Here is a 19,936-nt window from a genome sequence, read left to right as displayed (position 1 = left end):
ACAAGGTCTTGAATAATCAGGCCCCATCTTATCTTAATGACCTTGTAGTACCATATCACCCCATTAGAGCACTTAGAGCACTGATCCTGAATCCTCCCGTAGTTATGCTGCGATAGACGTAGGCTGCCGGGGATTCCCACGATGCATTGAGTTTTTCCTTTCCAGTCACCTTTCTCACTCACTATGTATTAATACAGCGGTCCCCAACCCCCGGGCCTCGGTACCGGTCCATGAGTCGTTTGGTACCGGGCCACGAGAGTTGAGAGTTGAGGCTCAGGTGTGAAATGTATGGTTTTCAGGATTTTTATCGTTTTTTTAGCGTTATTTTGTTATCGTTTTTATCGTTAACTCGGTTTTCCTGGGTCTTTTCACGTGTGTTATGAATAAATCTTCTTTTTTACGGTACCGGTACTAGGCCAGTCCGTAAAAATATTGTCGGGCATGAACCGGTCCGTGGCGCTTAGGGACCGCTGTGTTAATAGACCTCTCTGCATTGAATCATATCTGTTATTAACCTCTGGCTCTCTTCCACAGCATGTCTTTTATCCTGTCTTCCTTCTCTCACCCCAACCGGTCGCAGCAGATGGCCCCGCCCCTCCCTGAGCCTGATTCTGCTGGAGGTTTCTTCCTGTTAAAAGGGAGTTTTTCCTTCCCACTGTCACCAAAGTGCTTGCTCATAGGGGGTCATATGATTGTTGGGTTTTTCTCTGTATCTATGAAGCCCCTTGAGGCGACTTTTGTTGTGATTTGGCGCTATATAAATAAAATTGAATTGAATTGAATTACGGACTAAACCTGGGACATTTGTGGCCCCAGTGCATGTGCCCTATCTGCCTTGTTGGTGTCCTTGATTTTTAAAAGTAAAATGTCTTATTATGCTATAAATAAAGCCAGAGAGTGAAATCTGTGCTACACACAGTGGGACACTGCCATAGACTGGTGACCTGTACAGGGTGTACCTTGCTCAGTCTGTGACAGCTGCTCCAGCCCTTCATGACCCTGAATCAGATACACCATTAAAAAGGGGGTGGATGGATTGACAGGGGATCAGAGGTATGGTGGACTGTAACTAAATAATTAAATAGAAAAAAATTAACTGTAAAAATAAATCTGTTAGGGTGCCTGGGTTCGTTGACCCAAAATTTTGAGTTTTACATTATTATTGAACTTTGATTTTGCCATTATTTATCATTTCTAGTCTTTTGGTTTCTTAGAGTTCTGTCTTCTGGTTTCTGTCTCTGTGTTACATAGTTGTTCTGTCTCCCCCTGTCTGCTGTATCCCCTCGTCAAGTCCGCGTTGTCTGTGTTATGTTTCCTGTTTTACTTTGAAAGTCCATGTCTCATGTTAATGTATCTGGATTTGCTTCCCTTGTCTCGCTACCCTTATTTGTCCCAGCTGTGTTTCTCTGTTGTCTCCCATTCCCTGATGGCTCTCTCTGGGTATGTAAGCCCTGAGTTTTCTTTGGTCTTTGTCGCGATCTCCCTCATCCTATGCTGTGTGTTCTGTTTGGCTGCCTGTGTAAGTTTCTTTTGGTATTCTTGCTTTTGTTATATTTGTGTTTAGCGTTAAAGCTGTTTTAAGTTCACACTTTTACCTCCAAGTGTCTGCACATTGGGTCCACAGTTCCTGCCTGCACACAGCACATGACAAAATCATTGTGTAAAAACAAAACAAAATGCTGTCTTCTTTATTGACCATTTACCGTCAAACACATTTCAACTATAAGCTTTCATCAGTGCAAACCAAAGCCACATCCCCAGATATAGAACCATGGGAGGTTTAAACACTAATTAGTGTGAATGCTTGAAAAGTTAAATCAGAAGAGCAGGCTGTCTTTACACTGTCACCACGTCCATATAATAAACTCCACAGGCATGAAAAATGAGAATTCAGTAGACATGACATATGTGAGTGAAGTTGCCCCCCCACCTTCTTCAAATCCAACAAAAGTGGTATCAAACGTTTGTGCTGGTTTGTGCTGCAAAAATTGTCGTTTGTGCTGCTATCATTTTAAAGATATTAATCAAAATTTCTAGAGGTCATCAGAGGTCAACCAGCCCCCTCACATTAATTAAATCAAACAAAATGGGTGTCAATCAACTGTGCTACGTTTGTGCTGGTTTGTGCTGCTAAAATTGTCGTTTGTGCTGCCTCTGTTTTAAAGATATTAATGAAAATGCAAACGTCAAAAGGTCAACCAGCCCCCCCACATCACCCAAATCAAACAAAAGTTGATGTCACAGGTTTGTGCTGCAAAAAATTTTGTTTGTGGTGCTATTATTTTTAAAGATATTAATAAAATTCCATCCATCCATTTGCTTATCCTTTTAAGGGTCGCAGGGGGTGCTGGAATCTATCCCAGCTGTCATAGGGCAAGAGGCAGGGTACATCCTGGACAGGTTGCCAGTCTGTCACAGGGCCAACACACAGGGACAGACAACCATTCGCACTCACATTCACACCTATGGGCAATTCGGATTAACCAATTAACCTCTCACCACAAGCTGCATGTCTTTGGAGAGAGCCCGGAGAGAACCCACGCAAACATGGCGAGAGAACCTGCAAACTCCACACAGAAAGACCCTGGCGTGATGGTGGAATTGAACTCAGGACCTTCTTGCTGTGCGGCAACAGTGCTAACCACCGTGCTGCCGTAATAATAACATTAAATAACATTTATGAAGAAATTAAAAGGGGCATGCCAGTAGGTGCGTATCAGTTTATAATTGGATAAGGTGTTTTGAGCCATTAAGCATGTGAGTGAAGTTGGCCCCCCCACCTTCTTCAAATCCAACAAAAGTGGTATCAAACGTTTGTGCTGGTTTGTGCTGCAAAAATTTACATTTGTGCTGCTATCATTTTAAAGAAATCCATACAAATTTCTGGAGGTCATCAGAGGTCAACCAGCCCCCCCACATTAATGGAATCAAACAAAACTGGTGTCAATCAACTGTGCTACGTTTGTGCTGGTTTGTGATGCCTCTGTTTTAAAGATATTAATGAAAATGTAAAGGTCAAAAGGTCAACCAGCCCCCCCACATTAATGGAATCAAACAAAACTGGTGTCAATCAACTGTGCTACGTTTGTGCTGCCTCTGTTTTAAAGATATTAATGAAAATGTAAAGGTCAAAAGGTCAACCAGCCCCCCCCCACATTAATGGGATCGAACAAAATTGATGTCAAACGTTTGTGCTGGTTTGTGCTGCTAAAATTGTTGTTTGTGCTGCCTCTGTTTTAAAGATATTAATGAAAATGTAAAGGTCAAAAGGTCAACCAGCCCCCCCACATTAATGGAATCAAACAAAACTGGTGTCAATCAACTGTGCTACGTTTGTGCTGGTTTGTGATGCCTCTGTTTTAAAGATATTAATGAAAATGTAAAGGTCAAAAGGTCAACCAGCCCCCCCACATTAATGGAATCAAACAAAACTGGTGTCAATCAACTGTGCTACGTTTGTGCTGGTTTGTGCTGCCTCTGTTTTAAAGATATTAATGAAAATGTAAAGGTCAAAAGGTCAACCAGCCCCCCCCACATTAATGGGATCGAACAAAATTGATGTCAAACGTTTGTGCTGGTTTGTGCTGGTTTGTGCTGCTAAAATTGTTGTTTGTGCTGCCTCTGTTTTAAAGATATTAATGAAAATGTAAAGGTCAAAAGGTCAACCAGCCCCCCCCCCACATTAATGGGATCGAACAAAATTGATGTCAAACGTTTGTGCTGGTTTGTGCTGCTAAAATTGTTGTTTGTGCTGCCTCTGTTTTAAAGATATTAATGAAAATGTAAAGGTCAAAAGGTCAACCAGCCCCCCCACATTAATGGAATCAAACAAAACTGGTGTCAATCAACTGTGCTACGTTTGTGCTGGTTTGTGCTGCTAAAATTGTTGTTTGTGCCGCTATCATTTTAAAGATATTCAAGAAAATTTGTAGAGGTCATCAGAGGTCAACCAGCCCCCCCACATTAATGGAATCAAACAAAACTGGTGTCAATCAACTGTGCTACGTTTGTGCTGGTTTGTGCTGCAAAAATTTACGTTTGTGCTGCTATCATTTTAAAGAAATCCATACAAATTTCTGAAGGTCATCAGAGGTCAACCAGCCCCCCCACATTAATGGAATCAAATAAAACTGGTGTCAATCAACTGTGCTACGTTTGTGCTGGTTTGTGCTGCCTCTGTTTTAAAGATATTAATGAAAATGTAAAGGTCAAAAGGTCAACCAGCCCCCCCACAGTAATGGAATCGAATAAAAGCCTTCAGTTTTCAGGCCCCTCTTCTGTGGAACCAGCTTCCAGTTTGGATTCAGGAGACGGACACTATCTCTACTTTCAAGATTAGGCTTCAAACTTTCCTTTTTGCTAAAGCATATAATTAGGGCTGGACCAGGTGACCCTGAATCCTCTCTTCGTTATGCTTCAATAGATGTAGGCTGCCGGGGGATTCCCATGATGCATTGAGTTTTTCCTTTCCAGTCACCTTTCTCACTCACTATGTGTTAACAGACCTCTCTGCATTGAATTATATCTGTTATTAACCTCTGGCTCTCTTCCACAGCATGTCTTTTATCCTGTCTTCCTTCTCTCACCCCAACCGGTCGCAGCAGATGGCCGCCCCTCCCTGAGCCTGGTTCTGCTGGAGGTTTCTTCCTGTTAAAAGGGAGTTTTTCCTTCCCACTGTCGCCAAAGTGCTTGCTCATAGGGGGTCATATGATTGTTGGGTTTTTCTCTGTATCTATGAAGCGCCTTGAGGCGACTTATGTTGTGATTTGGCGCTATATAAATAAAATTGAATTGAATTGAATGTTTCATTAGAGTGGATGTGGCACACTTAATCAAAATGATTTGCCAGTGGGACTGTTTGAGGAAAAAAGCCTCATCGGGTGAGGGATTTCTATGTGCGATCAATGGCACAACTTGTCAAGTCCCAATCCTTGGAAGAAGCAGAGGTCCTAATACGCAGCATTGCTATTGTGGCATTAAGTGAGACAGAAGGCTGTGACAGTTTTGGAAACCTCATTATGTCAGAAGTGTCCAAATCAAATCTGAAAAGAAAAATTGCAGATGAGACTGTCTGTTTCTGATGACAAGGAAGAAGAAGACATTAGATTGGATCCATGCACAGAAATAAACACCGACTTAAGGCAGTGGGTGGCAGATATTTGTGAGGGGAGCAGGTGCCATGCTGAAGATCATGGTGATCGAGACAATATGCACTATCTACCTGAGCTCGTCCCACACCTAATTAGATTGGGAGGATACCTACCACTCTGGACTGGAGAAATGGTTCCCCTATTTCAGAGCAAAAAACTCACTGCAACTTTAGCTAATGTTGAAGCAGAGTTCAAGAACATTAAACATGGTCTGTTCAAGCATGAAAATCTCCCTATAAGGATAGATAAATTCATTGCACGTCATCTTGGTTTTATTGAAGGGAACATGCGGATCTCTTCTGCAAAACAAATACGAAAAGAAGCAGAGGTTGCCAGACAGGATGGTACAGTGAAGCGTCAGTATCCACACAAAGCCTTTGTGGAGCAGGAAGTGGATGATAACCCCTCTCAGGAGCCCAAAATTGACACAGACATAGACATACAGGAAGGGCACGAAGTACTGCAGTGCGTTTCACGTTGATATCAGGCGCCTCCTAAAAAGGGAAAAGAAAAGTTCATTTAAGGCAAAGTTTTCAGGTGTCATTCTTTGGGGAGAATACATGTTTATGAAACTGCATGACATCAGACTCTACCAAATTTTGGAGACTTTTCTTTTAAGATACAACCTTTCTGTCTCTTGTGACAGAGAGTCTGTTTCTTAATCATTTGACAAAAACCCTACACAGTATTTTAAAATAGTGTTCTCCAGATCAGAGCTGTAATCTATATAGAACATGGGGTTCAAAGCAAGGAAAAATTATGTTTATCAGTGAAACCTTTAATTTGTGTTAATTTTATCATTATCAATAAATGAAATCTTCACCTTAAGGGACTTAATGAATGGTTTCTTCTAAAAATTAGAAATGATTGAGTCATTTCACATCATATGAAAATATTAATTTTTAATACAAATTTGGCCCTACAAAAATGGAAACTCAGTAACAAAGATAATGGAGATTCTCTAAACACGAGCAAATATCACAGTAAAATTGTTGATTGTGATTTACACATTGGATGTATCCTCAGTGATTTGGTACAATTATACAACATTTTATAAGAACTGAACAACTGATGAAACTAATTATAGGCCAATCTCCAACCTTCCTTTCATATCAAAAATCCTTGAAAGAGGATTTTTGTTAGCTGTTTGATCTGTTTGATCTGTTAGTCAAACAGCTAACAGATCATCTGCAGAGGAATGGTTTATTTGAAGAGTTTCAGTCAGGTTTCAGAGCTCATCACGGCACAGAAACAGCTTTAGTGAAAGTTACAAATGATCTTCTTATGGCCTCTGACAGTGGACTCATCTCTGTGCTTGTCCTGCTAGACCTCAGTGCAGCATTCGATACTGTCGACCATAATATCCTATTAGAGCGATTAGAACATGCTGTAGGTATTACAGGTACTGCACTGCAGTGGTTTGTATCATATCTATCTAATAGACTCCAATTTGTACATGTAAATGGAGAGTCCTGGTCACACACTGAGGTTAATTATGGAGTTCCACAGGGTTCAGTGCTAGGACCAATTCTGTTTACATTATACATGCTTCCCTTAGGCAGCATCATTAGAAGACATAGCATACATTTTCACTGCTATGCAGATGACACCCAGCTCTATCTGTCCATGAAGCCAGATAACACACACCAATTAGTTAAACTGCAGGAATGTCTTAAAGACATAAAGACCTGGATGGCCGCTAACTTTCTGCTTCTTAATTCAGATAAAACTGAGGTTATTGTACTCGGCCCTGAAAAGCTTAGAAATATGGTATCTAACCAGATTCTTACTCTGGATGGCATTACCTTGGCCTCCAGTAACGCGGTGAGGAACCTTGGAGTCATTTTTGACCAGGACATGTCCTTCAACGCACGTATTAAACAAATATGTAAGACTGCGTTCTTCCATTTGCGCAATATCTCTAAAATTAGAAATATCCTGTCTCAGAGTGACGCTGAAAAACTAGTTCACGCATTTATTACTTCCAGGCTGGACTACTGTAATTCATTATTATCAGGATGTCCAAAAAACTCCCTGAAAAGCCTTCAGCTAATCCAAAATGCTGCAGCAAGAGTACTGACAGGGACTAGAAAGAGAGAGCATATTTCTCCTGTTTTGGCTTCCCTTCATTGGCTTCCTGTTAAATCCAGAATTGAATTCAAACTCCTGCTCCTCACATACAAGGTCTTAAATAATCAGGCCCCATCTTATCTTAATGACCTTGTAGTACCATATCACCCTATTAGAGCACTTCGCTCTCGCTCTGCAGGCCTACTTGTTGTTCCTAGAGTATTTAAAAGTAGAATGGGAGGGAGAGCCTTTAGTTTTCAGGCCCCTCTTCTGTGGAACCAGCTTCCAGTTTGGATTCAGGAGACGGACACTATCTCTACTTTCAAGATTAGGCTTCAAACTTTCCTTTTTGCTAAAGCATATAGTTAGGGCTGGACCAGGTGACCCTGAATCCTCCCTTAGTTATGCTGCAATAGACATAGGCTGCCGGGGGATTCCCATGATGCATTGAGTTTTTGCTTTCCAGTCACCTTTCTCGCTCACTATGTATTAACAGACCTCTCTGCATTGAATCATATCTGTTGTTAACCTCTGGCTCTCTTCCACAGTATGTCTTTTATCCTGTCTTCCTTCTCTCACCCCAACCGGTCGCAGCAGATGGCCGCCCCTCCCTGAGCCTGGTTCTGCCGGAGGTTTCTTCCTGTTAAAAGGGAGTTTTTCCTTCCCACTGTTGCCAAAGTGCTTGCTCATAGGGGGTCATGTGATTGTTGGGTTTTTCTCTGTATCTATGAAGCGCCTTGAGGCGACTTATGTTGTGATTTGGCGCTATATAAATAAAGTTGAATTGAATTGAATTGAAAAAGTTGAATTGAATTGAATTGAATGAAACAACTTACTTATGTGACCACATATGAAGTGTTATAACTTACCACAAAAGGTGAACTGTGCCACTGACCCTTGGTAGATCTGCACATGATAAAAAAAAAAAAGCATTATAAATACTAACACAGCTATTAATAATTAAACTAGTGGGGTACATTTAAGATGTTAATGTCACAAAATAAAATAGACTGGTAGAAAGAAGTACAAGGAAATGGTAATGGGGGGAGCCATGAAAATATATCTTTTCAACATGATTCAGTGTGACAAAGCAAGGGCATGATTTTTTTTAAAAAAAACAAAAAATAAACAGGTTGTCACGGTCCTGGGTCAGTGACCCAGTGTTTTGAGTTTCTTGTGCCTCTGAGTTTTTTTGTATTATGTTCTTAGTTCTCTTTGTTGTCCCAGCGTATTCTTTAGTGTAGTGTCTTAGTTTGGTTTTCTTGTATTCTGTTTAGTTCTGAGTATTTGGTAGCTGCCCTCTGTGTTTCTTAGTTGCTCTGTCTCCCCTAGTCTAGTTTGCATCTGTGCTAATTCCTGTTTTACTTTGAAGGTCTGTGTCTCATGTGAGTGTATCCTACTTTGCTCCCTTGTCTCGTCAGTTCTGATTTCTCCCAGCTGTGCTCTCCTTCTGTGTCTCATTCCCCTCGTTACTTCCCATTGTATTTAAACCCTGTGTTTCTCTGAGGCAGTGCTGCGTCGTCCCTTAAGCTGTGTGTTTCTTCGTGTGCCTCTCTGCAAGGTGTGAGTTTATATTTTCCCAGTTTAATTTTGTATGCTCGTTTTCTGTGACTAGCAATTAAAGCTGTGATTTTGAGTTCATCCCCTGAGTCTGAGTCCTGCATTTTGGGTATCTATAGACTAGTGATGGCCAAATGAAGCTTTCCGAAGCACTGAAGCTTGTATTGAAAAACGGTTCATTACTCGAAGCTTTTCAACACAGTCCTCTCCGGTGACATCTGGTGGTGAAAATTTTGAAGAGCAGCTTGAATCTGCAAAATAAAACTGACTGCTCAATTATCACTGCTCACTCAAGAGTGGAGTTCTCTCTGATATTGGGCCACCGTTCCGTTGCTTTGAACATGTAATTGGTTTTGTTTTCTCGATTGGGGGGCTGAAAAAAATGTAATGCGTATTTGCGTAATACATTTTGATCAATAAACTTTCCCTATTTAAACATGCACTATGGTGGCCTTTCTTTGCTCATAACTCCTTGATGTTGGTAAATACAATAAGTGAGCAATATATATAATATACATATGATAATGCACAGCACATTATGGAGTATGCCCCTGCTGTGAAGTCCTGCCTCCATCTACTTGTCGTTTAATCACTGGACAGCTGGACAGGTTCATACAAAATATTAGATTAGGCCAATTGTCCTATACATATTTTTGACCTAGGGGTGGGATTGATTGTGAACTGGAAAGGGAAAATGCTTAGGAAGCTGAGTACGGCTGCATCGTCACTGATTTGTAGAATCATTTTGATTCGATACAGGATCCGATTCAATTTGATTGGAATCTGGAAAGTTTTGCCTCAGTCAGAAATATTACAAGTCTGATCATTTAACAGTATATATCCATAATTTCGTATCTATTAAAAGAAAGCTGACACATGTGAGACTTAATTAGAGATGTAAACAGAGAGTTATGAAACCTGCAGCTGCAGAAGCCAGCGGGGAAAAAAAGAGGCAAACACAGCGCGGACCCGCCGACACATCAAAATCTGACTCTGACGGGTCGGGTCCGCGCTCTGTGTTCACGTTTGTATGCAGAATCCGTAAACCTGCTCCCAGTTACTGTTTTAGCTGCATGGTGTTTGACGACATGTTTGTGAGGTTTAACCTGAGATGCTGGCGTTTCAGGCATAATAACGTTAATTTACAAATCGACAAGGGATTTTAATGAATCAATATCACTTTATTCAATTTAGCATGGATTGTAATCAGAAAGGCGATAATCAAAACCCACCCCTAATCAAGAACTTGCAAAGTAAAAACATGATCAATGTAAGGTAGCCCTTTTGTTATTTACAGTTAACAAGAGGATTAGTGTTACTGTGCGCTGGCTGAGTCTGTTTCTTTTCTTAGAAATAGTTTCTCCTGCCCTGAAGAAAATCCACTTGCATGGAACAGAAGAGGCTGTGGAGTGCAGGAACTACACTGCAAGTTGGTAGATATGCAGGTATTCCTGGGTCCTGCAGACTATCACCTAAAAACAATAAACAAAATGATTTTCTAAACTGTGTAGCAATGTCATGTACGTATAGTGTCAAATACATTTTTGTAGTCTTCATCAGCTTTAATTCACATGGAAGTGTTTCTAAAGTCATATGCTGTAATGATATTTACATTATGAAAACATGATTTTGGACATTTCAAGTTTTTCACTTCGGCAGATAAAATGAATTGAGCAAAATCAACTCAAAATATTCCCACACGCCAGAACGTCCTCTCTTCCTCGCTGGCTCCATATCTGTCAGTGGAATGATCACCTCGTCGCTATCTGTCACCATCAACACACTCCACGAATCCCGTGGATGATTCACTTCCTTATATCTGTTTGAATCAGGTACCGAAGCAGTTACGTGCGTAATGAAGCTTCGGACGTCACTGGTCACGTGACTTTTGCCAAACGAAGCAAGCCTCGACACAGTGCTTCTGAACCAGTGTGTTGTTTTTTTCGACACACGCTCCGGAGCGTCAGCTTCAAGCGGGCCATCACTAGTTTGCACTATGGAAAGCACAAAATCAACTTCTAAATGAAAGAATGAGACAGGTCAGTTTTACTATAGATGCACTCTGGAACAAGATTAGTCAGACTGCAGGTACTCAAAGCACCTTGCACGCTCCTGCCACTACGTAAGCCAACGGCGAGGTGACGTTTTTCACTGCATTTTTGCATTTACCTCAGTTAGTGTAGCCCCGGTGCTCTTTTTGAATCTGTTCATGTTTTTCTAACGAACCTTTCCTAACCTTTCTCTGTACAGATCTTCCTGGACCCCTTCTTGTTTCTGGTGGACCCTGTTAGATGAACATGAGTGGATTCCAGTGTTGAGTGGGTTTGAGTGAGTCACAGACTGTGTGAAGAGGAGTGTGGACATGTTACCCTTACCCCGGATCCCCCACCCCCACAGGCCCCAATCCTTCATCACTGTATATATTACTGCTAAATATTCCATCAGAACATTTGATAAAATGTGTTATTTATTTAGAAAACCTTATTTTAAACTGTATCAAAGGAAAATTAGACTTGACAAGTCTTAAAGCTTCAAAGAAACGAAGAAGAGACAAAAAGTTTCAGACTCTGTCGTATTTGTGAGGTGTTTATTTTGGAGCATAATATATATAGCACAAAGCATCCACGAGACATTACACAATCAAAGGGCGTGACTGTTCAGTGGATTATTTCAGGCTTATAATCGCTTGAAAGATAAACTTTGGACCACATGTAAAAGAACTGTCATTATAAAAACTCAAGTTTGCATGCGTTTTATATGATATTATCTGACAAAGCAGAGCAATGTGTAAGGATGAGCAGGCAGCTGGTTCAGAAAGAGCTCTGGTCCAGTCTTTTCATGATGCGTTGGGTCCAGGAGGCAGACGCATCCACACACACTGAACGAGACTTTTTGGTAATGAAGCTGAAACAAAGAGGTGGAAATTCAGAAATCTGAATTTTAAATAAGCTTCAAAATTCTCTCAGTAAATATGTTGTAAAAATAACAATAATAATAATAATAATAAAGTATACTTTATTTATCCCAGTAGGGAAATTACTCTCTGCATTTAACCCATTCACTCTAGTGAAGCAGTGGGCAGCCACCAATCAGGCATCCGGGGAGCAGTGTGAAGAGACGTTACCTTGCTCAGGGGTACCTCAGGGTAGCCGTTCAGTGGTTTCGAATGCCCGAATATGTACTTTTTTTTTTTTTTTTTAAATGACCAGTAGACAAAATGTCATAATATAAACACTTAAATGTGTATTTCAAACAATTTACAAGCAAAATAGCCAAACATCCACGTAAAATTGATCAAATTATGAAAACAAGTTTGTGCATTTTTCTTGAACATTTACAGGATAAAATTAAAAGACAATAGTAGGAGAACAAATACAAGTTCAAATAAAAAGTATCAAACTCATACTATGTCCTGAGCATCATGTGTAAAATGACAATTTTTAATTGTCCAGAAACTCTGCAGTTACAATGATCATACTGCATAATTTTCATTACAGTATTTTCAGTATTTGTGTTAAACATTATGAAGACAAAATAAACCCAGTTTTCTTCACTTACATGATGGCAGACTTTGGGCATCGGTGATCAGTCAGTCGATACGACTTGATGAGGTTTGCTTGAATTCTTCCCGGGTACAACTTGAAACAGCAGGTGTCGGGACCATTTGCATCTGAGGAAAAAGACATTTCATTAGACTTACTCAAAAAATAAAACTTCTCTTTTAATGATGACACTTAAGGTAATCTTACTGTTGCAGTTAACTGCAGGCAACAAAGCAGCTCCAAGGATGCACAGCAAAAGGAACTGAGCGGTTTTCATTATGATTCCTCAGGAGTTGATGATGATGACGATAAAGACAACAGCTGCTCTTCAGATGCAAGCAAGGGCTTCTAAATATTAGGTGGTGTGCTGTTACATTTATCAAGATCAATACTTTTTTTTAAAGGTAGATAGGGTGTCATTGGTGTGAAAGAGGGAGGGTGGATGTGGTTTCAAAAATTGCTGAAAATGCCTCTGACAGAACTTTCCATTCGGTTACATTGACAGGAAATGAAGCTGCGGTTTAGCCCAGCGATGCAGCTCAAAGCATGACACTGTTAACAAAACCAACTTCTACATCCCCCTCGCCCAAAAGTTTTAAAAAAATATATGTCACAAAATATTATGACCACAAAAAAAACGCTAAAACAATCGTTGAGCAGTCCATATGACTCCATGAGTTTTGCTTTAATTCTTCTTGGTACAACTTTCAGCAGCAGTTGTTGGGACTATTTCCATCTGAGTAAAGAGGATTAAGATCAAACTTTTTAGAAAGTATAACAATAAAAAAAATATTGATGACCACCAGAGCTAGTCCTACTTGTAGATAATCAAATGGTATAAATTTCTAAATTCACCGCGCCTTGTTCTCAAATTATCGCATTCCTAAGACTTACAATTCAATTCAATTTTATTTATATAGCGCCAAATCACAACAAAAGTCGCCTCAAGGTGCTTTATATTGTACAGTAGATACAGAGAAAAACCCAACAATCATATGACCCTCTATGAGCAAGCACTTTAGCGACAGTGGGAAGGAAAAACTCCCTTTTAACAGGAAGAAACCTCCAGCAGAACCAGGCTCAGGGAGGGGCGGGGCCATCTGCTGCGACCGGTTGGGGTGAGAGAAGGAAGACAGGATAAAAGACATGCTGTGGAAGAGAGACAGAGATTAATAACAGATATGATTCAATGCAGAGAGGTCTGTTAATACATAGTGAGTGAGAAAGGTGACTGGAAAGGAAAAACTCAATGCATCATGGGAATCCCCCAGCATGTCTTTAAGACATTCCTGCAGTTTAACTAATTGGTGTGTGTTATCTGGCTTCATGGACAGATAGAGCTGGGTGTCATCTGCATAGCAGTGAAAATGTATGTTATGTCTTCTAATGATGCTGCCTAAGGGAAGCATGTATAGTGTAAACAGAATTGGTCCTAGTACTGAACCCTGTGGAACTCCATAATTAACCTCAGTGTGTGAAGAGGACTCTCCATTTACATGAACAAATTGGAGTCTATTAGATAGATATGATACAAACCACTGCAGTACAAACCACCTGTAATACCTACAGCATGCTCTAATCGCTCTAATAGGATATTAGGGTCGACAGTATCGAACGCTGCACTGAGGTCTAGCAGGACAAGCACAGAGATGAGTCCACTGTCAGAGGCCATAAGAAGATCATTTGTAACCTTCACTAAAGCTGTTTCTGTGCTGTGATGAGCTCTGAAACCTGACTGAAACTCCTCAAATAAACCATTCCTCTGCAGATGATCTGTTAGCTGTTTGACAACTACTCTTTCAAGGATTTTTGATATGAAAGGAAGGTTGGAGATTGGCCTATAATTAGCTAAGACTGCTGGGTCTAGAGATGCTTTTTGAGTAAAGGTTTAACTACAGCCAGCTTGAAGGCCTGTGGTACATAGCCAATTATTAGAGATAGGTTGATCATATTTAAGACTGAAGCATTAATTAATGGCAGGACTTCTTTGAGCAGTTTTGTAGGGATGGGGTCTAAAAGACACGTTGATGGTTTGGAGGAAGTAATTATTGAAGTTAACTCAGAAAGATCAATTGGAGAAAAAGAGTCTAATATAACATCAATGGTACTAACAGTAGCTGTAGATAATATTACATCTGTGGGATGATTATTGGTAATTTTTTCTCTAATGATAAAATTGTTATTTGTGAAGACCTGACCTCTGACCTTGAGATCACCTTGACTTGAGAAGGTCACAGGACTCAGACTTATACATTATTTTAAGTAGCTGCACCTGTGGTATCAATTTCAGAATCCTACACAAGTTATCTGATTCACAAACTTGGGTGTTGATGCTGCCCGCCCGTCAGTCAGCGTAGCCCCAAAATGATGAGGAAGATAAGGAACATTTCTTTGAATTAAAATGTTTTCTAATTTATAGGGAAATTGGTGAAATTAACATGGAGAAAGGTCTTTATTTGCATAATTTTCAGCTTAGAAATCTGAACTTTGAGGCACCAGACAAAGAGCGATTCAGAAGACCCCTATGAGCAGAACACCAAGGGAACAGTTCACCCTGCCCGGGATAGGGTCACTGGGGCCCTGCCCTGGAGCCAGGCCTGGGGAGGGTGCCCGCGGGAGAGCGTCTGGTGGCCAGGTCTTAGTCCATTGGGCCCGTCCGGTCACAGCCCGAAAAAGTGACACGGGCCCATCATCCTGTAGACCAACCAACCCAACAGCTTGGGCTCTGGAACCAGTCCCCTGGAGAGGGCTTGGACTCTGTCTCAGTCTAGTTGTCCCTGGTGAGAGGCGGGCTGGAGTGGGTATCCTAGTTTCCCCTCAGGTTGCTGTCTGTACGTGGTGAAGAGAGAGCTGAGTGTAAAAGCAAAGCTTTCAATTTACCGGTCGATCTACGTCCCTACCCTCACCTATGGGTATGAGATGTGGGTAGGGACTAAATCCTTGGCTCCTAGGTGAGGTGTACCGGGCACGTCCCACCAGGAGGAGGCCCCGGGAGAGACCAAGACCACTGGAGGGATTATATCTCTTGGCTGGCCTGGGAACGCCTTGGTGTTCCCCTGGTCAAGCTGGAGGAGATGGCAGTAAATGGTTCTTAACAGTGCTTTTCTACTCTTCTGAGCACTCAAAGCGCTTTACACAACTTGTGCATTCACCCATTCACACCCATTCGCACAAACACATTTCCTTAGTGCTTTCTAACTAACATTCACACAATTCAATTCAATTTTATTTATATAGCGCCAAATCACAACAAAAGTTACCTCAAGGTGCTTTATGTTGTGCAGTATATCCTATAATAATAGATACAGATGATAGATATCTATGTTTTTAGATATAAATAGTGAAACCAGCATTACCAGAAGGATATCTCATATGTTGATCTCCTCAGTAAGGAGTGTTTGGTTGTTGTGTCACTGTAACATCACGAGCTGCAGAGCTGCTGCAAGAAACTGAATGGCTTGAATGACCTTATGTCCATAAGTTTACAACCGAACTATATCTTCTGTGGGTATTTAAATACTTAAGGAGAAAATAAGAATTAATTTCTTTCAGGTTCCAATGTAAAATAAGTAATCTATATAATATATCAGGCATTACCCCTTTTTGCTTCTGTTTTGGTTTTAAAAAAAAATGCTGAAATAGGAGAGAAATGATCAGACTATCAGAAAAGAAGGAGCATGTGCCTCTGTCTGCTATCATCTGGCCAAACCATGGTCACACTGCCACCTGCTGGGACAAAGATGTTACGACAGCTACAGGATTGTTTAGAAACTAGATAGGCCTATTTAGTTGAAATGAATTATTTTAGGGCATTTTCAAATGAAAGTATTTCAATATGTAGTAAAATGATGTATAAATTATTTTTTTAAAAGTATAAATTATTTCACACAAACTTGATCACATATAAATATAAATGAAAGTCAAATCTCCAAAAACCGGTGAACCCCAAATCAACTGTGTAGTATATTCATTTCATAATTTTTCAGCACTAACCCATGATATTTTAGAAGGACATGGTTTCTTTATATATATTCTAATCTTAAGCACTTAAAGTGTTCATGACATATTCATTCAATGCTTCAAACATGGGGGCTAGGTGGCGTGTACTGTCTTACCCACGGGCACTTTGTCATGCAGAATGGAGGAACCTGGGACTGATCCACTGATTTTCTGAATATTGGATACGTGCCCCTCTTTCAGAGCCATAAACATTACAGGGTGTATAACCCACTTAATAAATAATTAAATAATAATAATGTTAATTTTCTTAGCAACATATTCAGTCATGGTTGTAGGTGCACCCAGGAGAGCACGCCATGTCATCACAGAGCCTCGGTTTATTTTAACATAAATGTAGCAATTTCAAGTTTGACCTGATGATGGCAGTGGTTTTTCACACCTACACTGCCAAAAGCCAGTTAGTTAGAAGTGTGTGTGTGTGTGTGTGTGTGTGTGTGTGTGTGTGTGTGTGTGTGTGTGTGTGTGTGTGTGTGTGCGTGCGTGCGTGCGTGTGCCTTATTTTCACACTTACTGTCAAATTTGGTAGAGAACGACTCTGTCTACCTGATCATAGGCTCTGAAAATGGATTTGTATAAAAACTCTCAGTCATTCCATTATTTTTCTCAGCTCCACTAAAACAAGATGAAAGTCTGCACTATAATCACATCTTGACAAAAAGGAACGAGGATGAAAAGATAATGTTCTTGCAATGGTCAACACACAGTACTGTGTAAATGCCTTAAGCCAGCCTAAAAGTCTTTATTCCCTTATTTCCTAGGACTCAAAGTTTTAGTCTAACCTTTGACCTTTGTGAGGAGTTGTGCTTTCTGAGTGCTCTTGTTATTTTTAAAGTGCTATTGACCTACAGACCTCCAGGCTTTCTGAAGGTCTTTCAGAATTTACCATTGGCTGCTTTTTCACTTACTTCAGTCCAGTCCTTGTGCCTGAGCATTTTCTTGTTTGTTAAATCACCTAACACCTAACTCTGTATCGTTTAAGCATTAAAAATGTGCTTAACTCAAAGGATGAATCCTCACTGTGGAGGACAAAAGAAGTGTAGTGGTTTATACATTTACCAAACGAGCAAAATATTGCTGGTTCAACCCCTTAAGGAGTCACGAATCCCTTTATGGCCATGTCAGGACGATCTGGTGCAAAAGCTTGCCAAGTCTAATATGCAGAGTTACCTGTTGTGGTAACCCCTTGTGAATAAGGGAGTAGTTGAATTTAGCTCCCACTATGCAATACCTAGGAAGTGTTTAATCGGCAAGTACTTCAATTTTGAGCAGAGCAATGATCCCAGACACACTGCCAATGCAGCGAACATACACCTGGATAAAAATGTAGTCATGCATCGGCCTCCCCAGAGAGCAGATCCAAGTCTGGGATCATTCGGAGATAATCTTGACACGGAAACAAAAGGTAGCCAATATCTGAAGAAGGGCTTCAGAATGTCCTTTAAGAATTCTTGAGAATCGTTTCCAAATAATACTTAAATATATTACCAAAGAAATTGCCTAAGAGGGTTCAGGTTGTTAAAGAACAATGATGATCATCTTAAATATTGACTTTAAAGGTGAATAAAAGTGTACAAACTAGAATTTTATTTAAATGTATGTTTGCACATTTTCATCATTGCACTTTTTTTTCTCATTTTTGTGGCAAAGTATACAGAAACAAAGGTTGGCTCAAGACTTTTGGACGTTATTGTAAATCCAATTAATGGCTGCAAGAGAAATTAGGAACAGGAAAAGGAAAGAGTTGTATGGATGTATTTTGACCTCTGATGAATGTTCTAATCTTCGGCCATAACATAACTTAGCAATTTGCAACACCAAGCACAAGACTGTGCCCAATTACTCTGCTGGTTAATTTGTGTTAAAAAACAAACAAACCTAAAAACCTTTTTCTTTTAGATACTGGATGCTACATTGTTTTCTGTATGTCCATGGAAATATTTATACTGATATAAAAGAAAAAAATCTATTGTACAAGAGTTATAGGTCTAACACAGAGTGCTGGGCCATTTCCTTTAATATAACTTCTCTAATATCTCTGACAAACTACATAAGGACTCAAAACAGAACTCACAGAAGGAAGTAGTTGTTCTTTGTTTGGGTGTTTTTGTTGTTGTTCTTTACTTAAAGTGAGAGTTACTTGATATGTTGTCAACAGGCAAGCATTCAATAAAGCTCAACAAGTTCAGAGACCAGCAGACAGAGTAGCATTAACTAAGGTGTCCTCTAGCCAGTAGCTCAGGAAGTCTGTCCCAGCTGACAGTGGGCAACAGTAGAGGTGAAGTTTGGACAGGAAACCAGTTAATCATTAGCAATTTGTAAAAGCAGTGGTAGTTAAGAAGAAAAAGACAGAACTGGGCCAGAAAATTATTATTATTAAAGAGTCAATTATTTATTTTTAATTCCAAATGAAATTCCAATGATAGCTCAACCATAAGATTCTTAGTTGGTGCATCGAGGGAAAGCCAAACATTTACATACAGTTACAAATCAGTTGCATATATACTTTCAGAATCGACCAAATTATGTGTTATTTATTTTAAAAGTGTTATTTCACACAGTATGTAAGGAAGACTTGGCAACTCGTAAAGCTTAGAAGAAATGAAGAAGAGACAAGAAAAAGTTTCACACGCTTGTATTTTTGTGGTGTTTATTTTGGAGGATAACACATAACACAAAGCAAAGAGACATTACACAATCAAAGGACTTTTCAGTGGATTGCTTCAGGCTAATAACTAGCTTTGGATCAGTTGAGACAGAGTTGCACTAATTACAAAAATCATAAAGCCACATTGGATATGATATTTGCAGATAAAGCAGAACAAAATGAAATGATGAGCAGGCAGCTGGTTTAAAAAGTGCTCTCGTCCAGCGTTTTCATGATGCTATCGACCCAGGAGAGAGACGGATCCATACAGACTGAACGACCTTTTTTGGTAACGAAGCTGAAACAAAGAGGCGGAAATGCTGCTGTTATTGTGTGTTGTTGTTTTTTTAAACAAAAAAGCAAAAATAACTAATAGCTACAAAGAAACACGGCTACAGGATAATGTTAGGAGACAAAACTAAAAGAACAAATATGAGTTCAAATAAAAAGTAAACGTAGAAGATGTCCTGTGTGAAATGAAAAAAAAAATGAAAATGTCCAAAAACTGTCCAGTTACAATGGTCATACTGGATATTTTTCATTACAGTAATTTCAGTTATTGTGTTAAACATTATGAAAACAAAATAAACCCAGATTTCTTCACTTACATGGCGGCAGGCTTTGGGCATCGGTGATCAGTCATGTAATACGACTCCACAAGGCTTGGTTTAATTCTTCTTGGGTAAAACTTGAAGCAGCAGTTGTCGGGGCCATTTCCAGCTGAGGAAAAAGCATTAGAACATGTTTCATTAGACTTACTCAAAAAACCTCTCTAATAATGATGACATTAAAGGTAATCTTACTAGTGCAGTTAACTGCAGACAACAAAGCAGCTCCAAGGATGCACAGCAAAAGGATGTGAGTGGTCTTCATTATGATTCCTCAGGAGTTGATGATGATGAAGAAGATTAAGACAACAGGTGTTCTTCAGACGCAAGCAAGGGCTTCTA

General features: G+C 40.0%; 2 protein-coding genes across 2 annotated transcripts; both read right to left on the bottom strand.

Moving 5' to 3' along the window:
• Positions 1-11,347: 11,347 nt before the first annotated feature.
• Positions 11,348-12,685, bottom strand: LOC146675460 (eotaxin-like). Its single transcript, XM_085402552.1, has 3 exons — positions 12,530-12,685; positions 12,339-12,450; positions 11,348-11,684 (listed from the first exon to the last, which is right to left on the bottom strand). The coding sequence occupies exons 1-3, from the start codon at positions 12,597-12,599 to the stop codon at positions 11,591-11,593; spliced, it is 276 nt and encodes a 91-aa protein (XP_085258678.1). The 5' UTR covers positions 12,600-12,685; the 3' UTR covers positions 11,348-11,590.
• Positions 12,686-18,988: 6,303 nt separating this feature from the next.
• Positions 18,989-19,922, bottom strand: LOC146675459 (C-C motif chemokine 3-like). The gene is made up of 3 exons (XM_085402551.1): positions 19,790-19,922; positions 19,595-19,706; positions 18,989-19,284 (listed from the first exon to the last, which is right to left on the bottom strand). The coding sequence occupies exons 1-3, from the start codon at positions 19,857-19,859 to the stop codon at positions 19,191-19,193; spliced, it is 276 nt and encodes a 91-aa protein (XP_085258677.1). The 5' UTR covers positions 19,860-19,922; the 3' UTR covers positions 18,989-19,190.
• Positions 19,923-19,936: the final 14 nt, after the last annotated feature.

This window comes from Rhamphochromis longiceps, linkage group LG3 (genome assembly GCF_057381845.1).
Source record: "Rhamphochromis longiceps isolate RC_006_pf linkage group LG3, R_longiceps_female_GT1.1, whole genome shotgun sequence".
In the NCBI taxonomy this organism is placed as follows: Eukaryota; Metazoa; Chordata; class Actinopteri; order Cichliformes; family Cichlidae; genus Rhamphochromis; species Rhamphochromis longiceps.
This window is presented reverse-complemented; position numbering and strand designations above follow the sequence as displayed.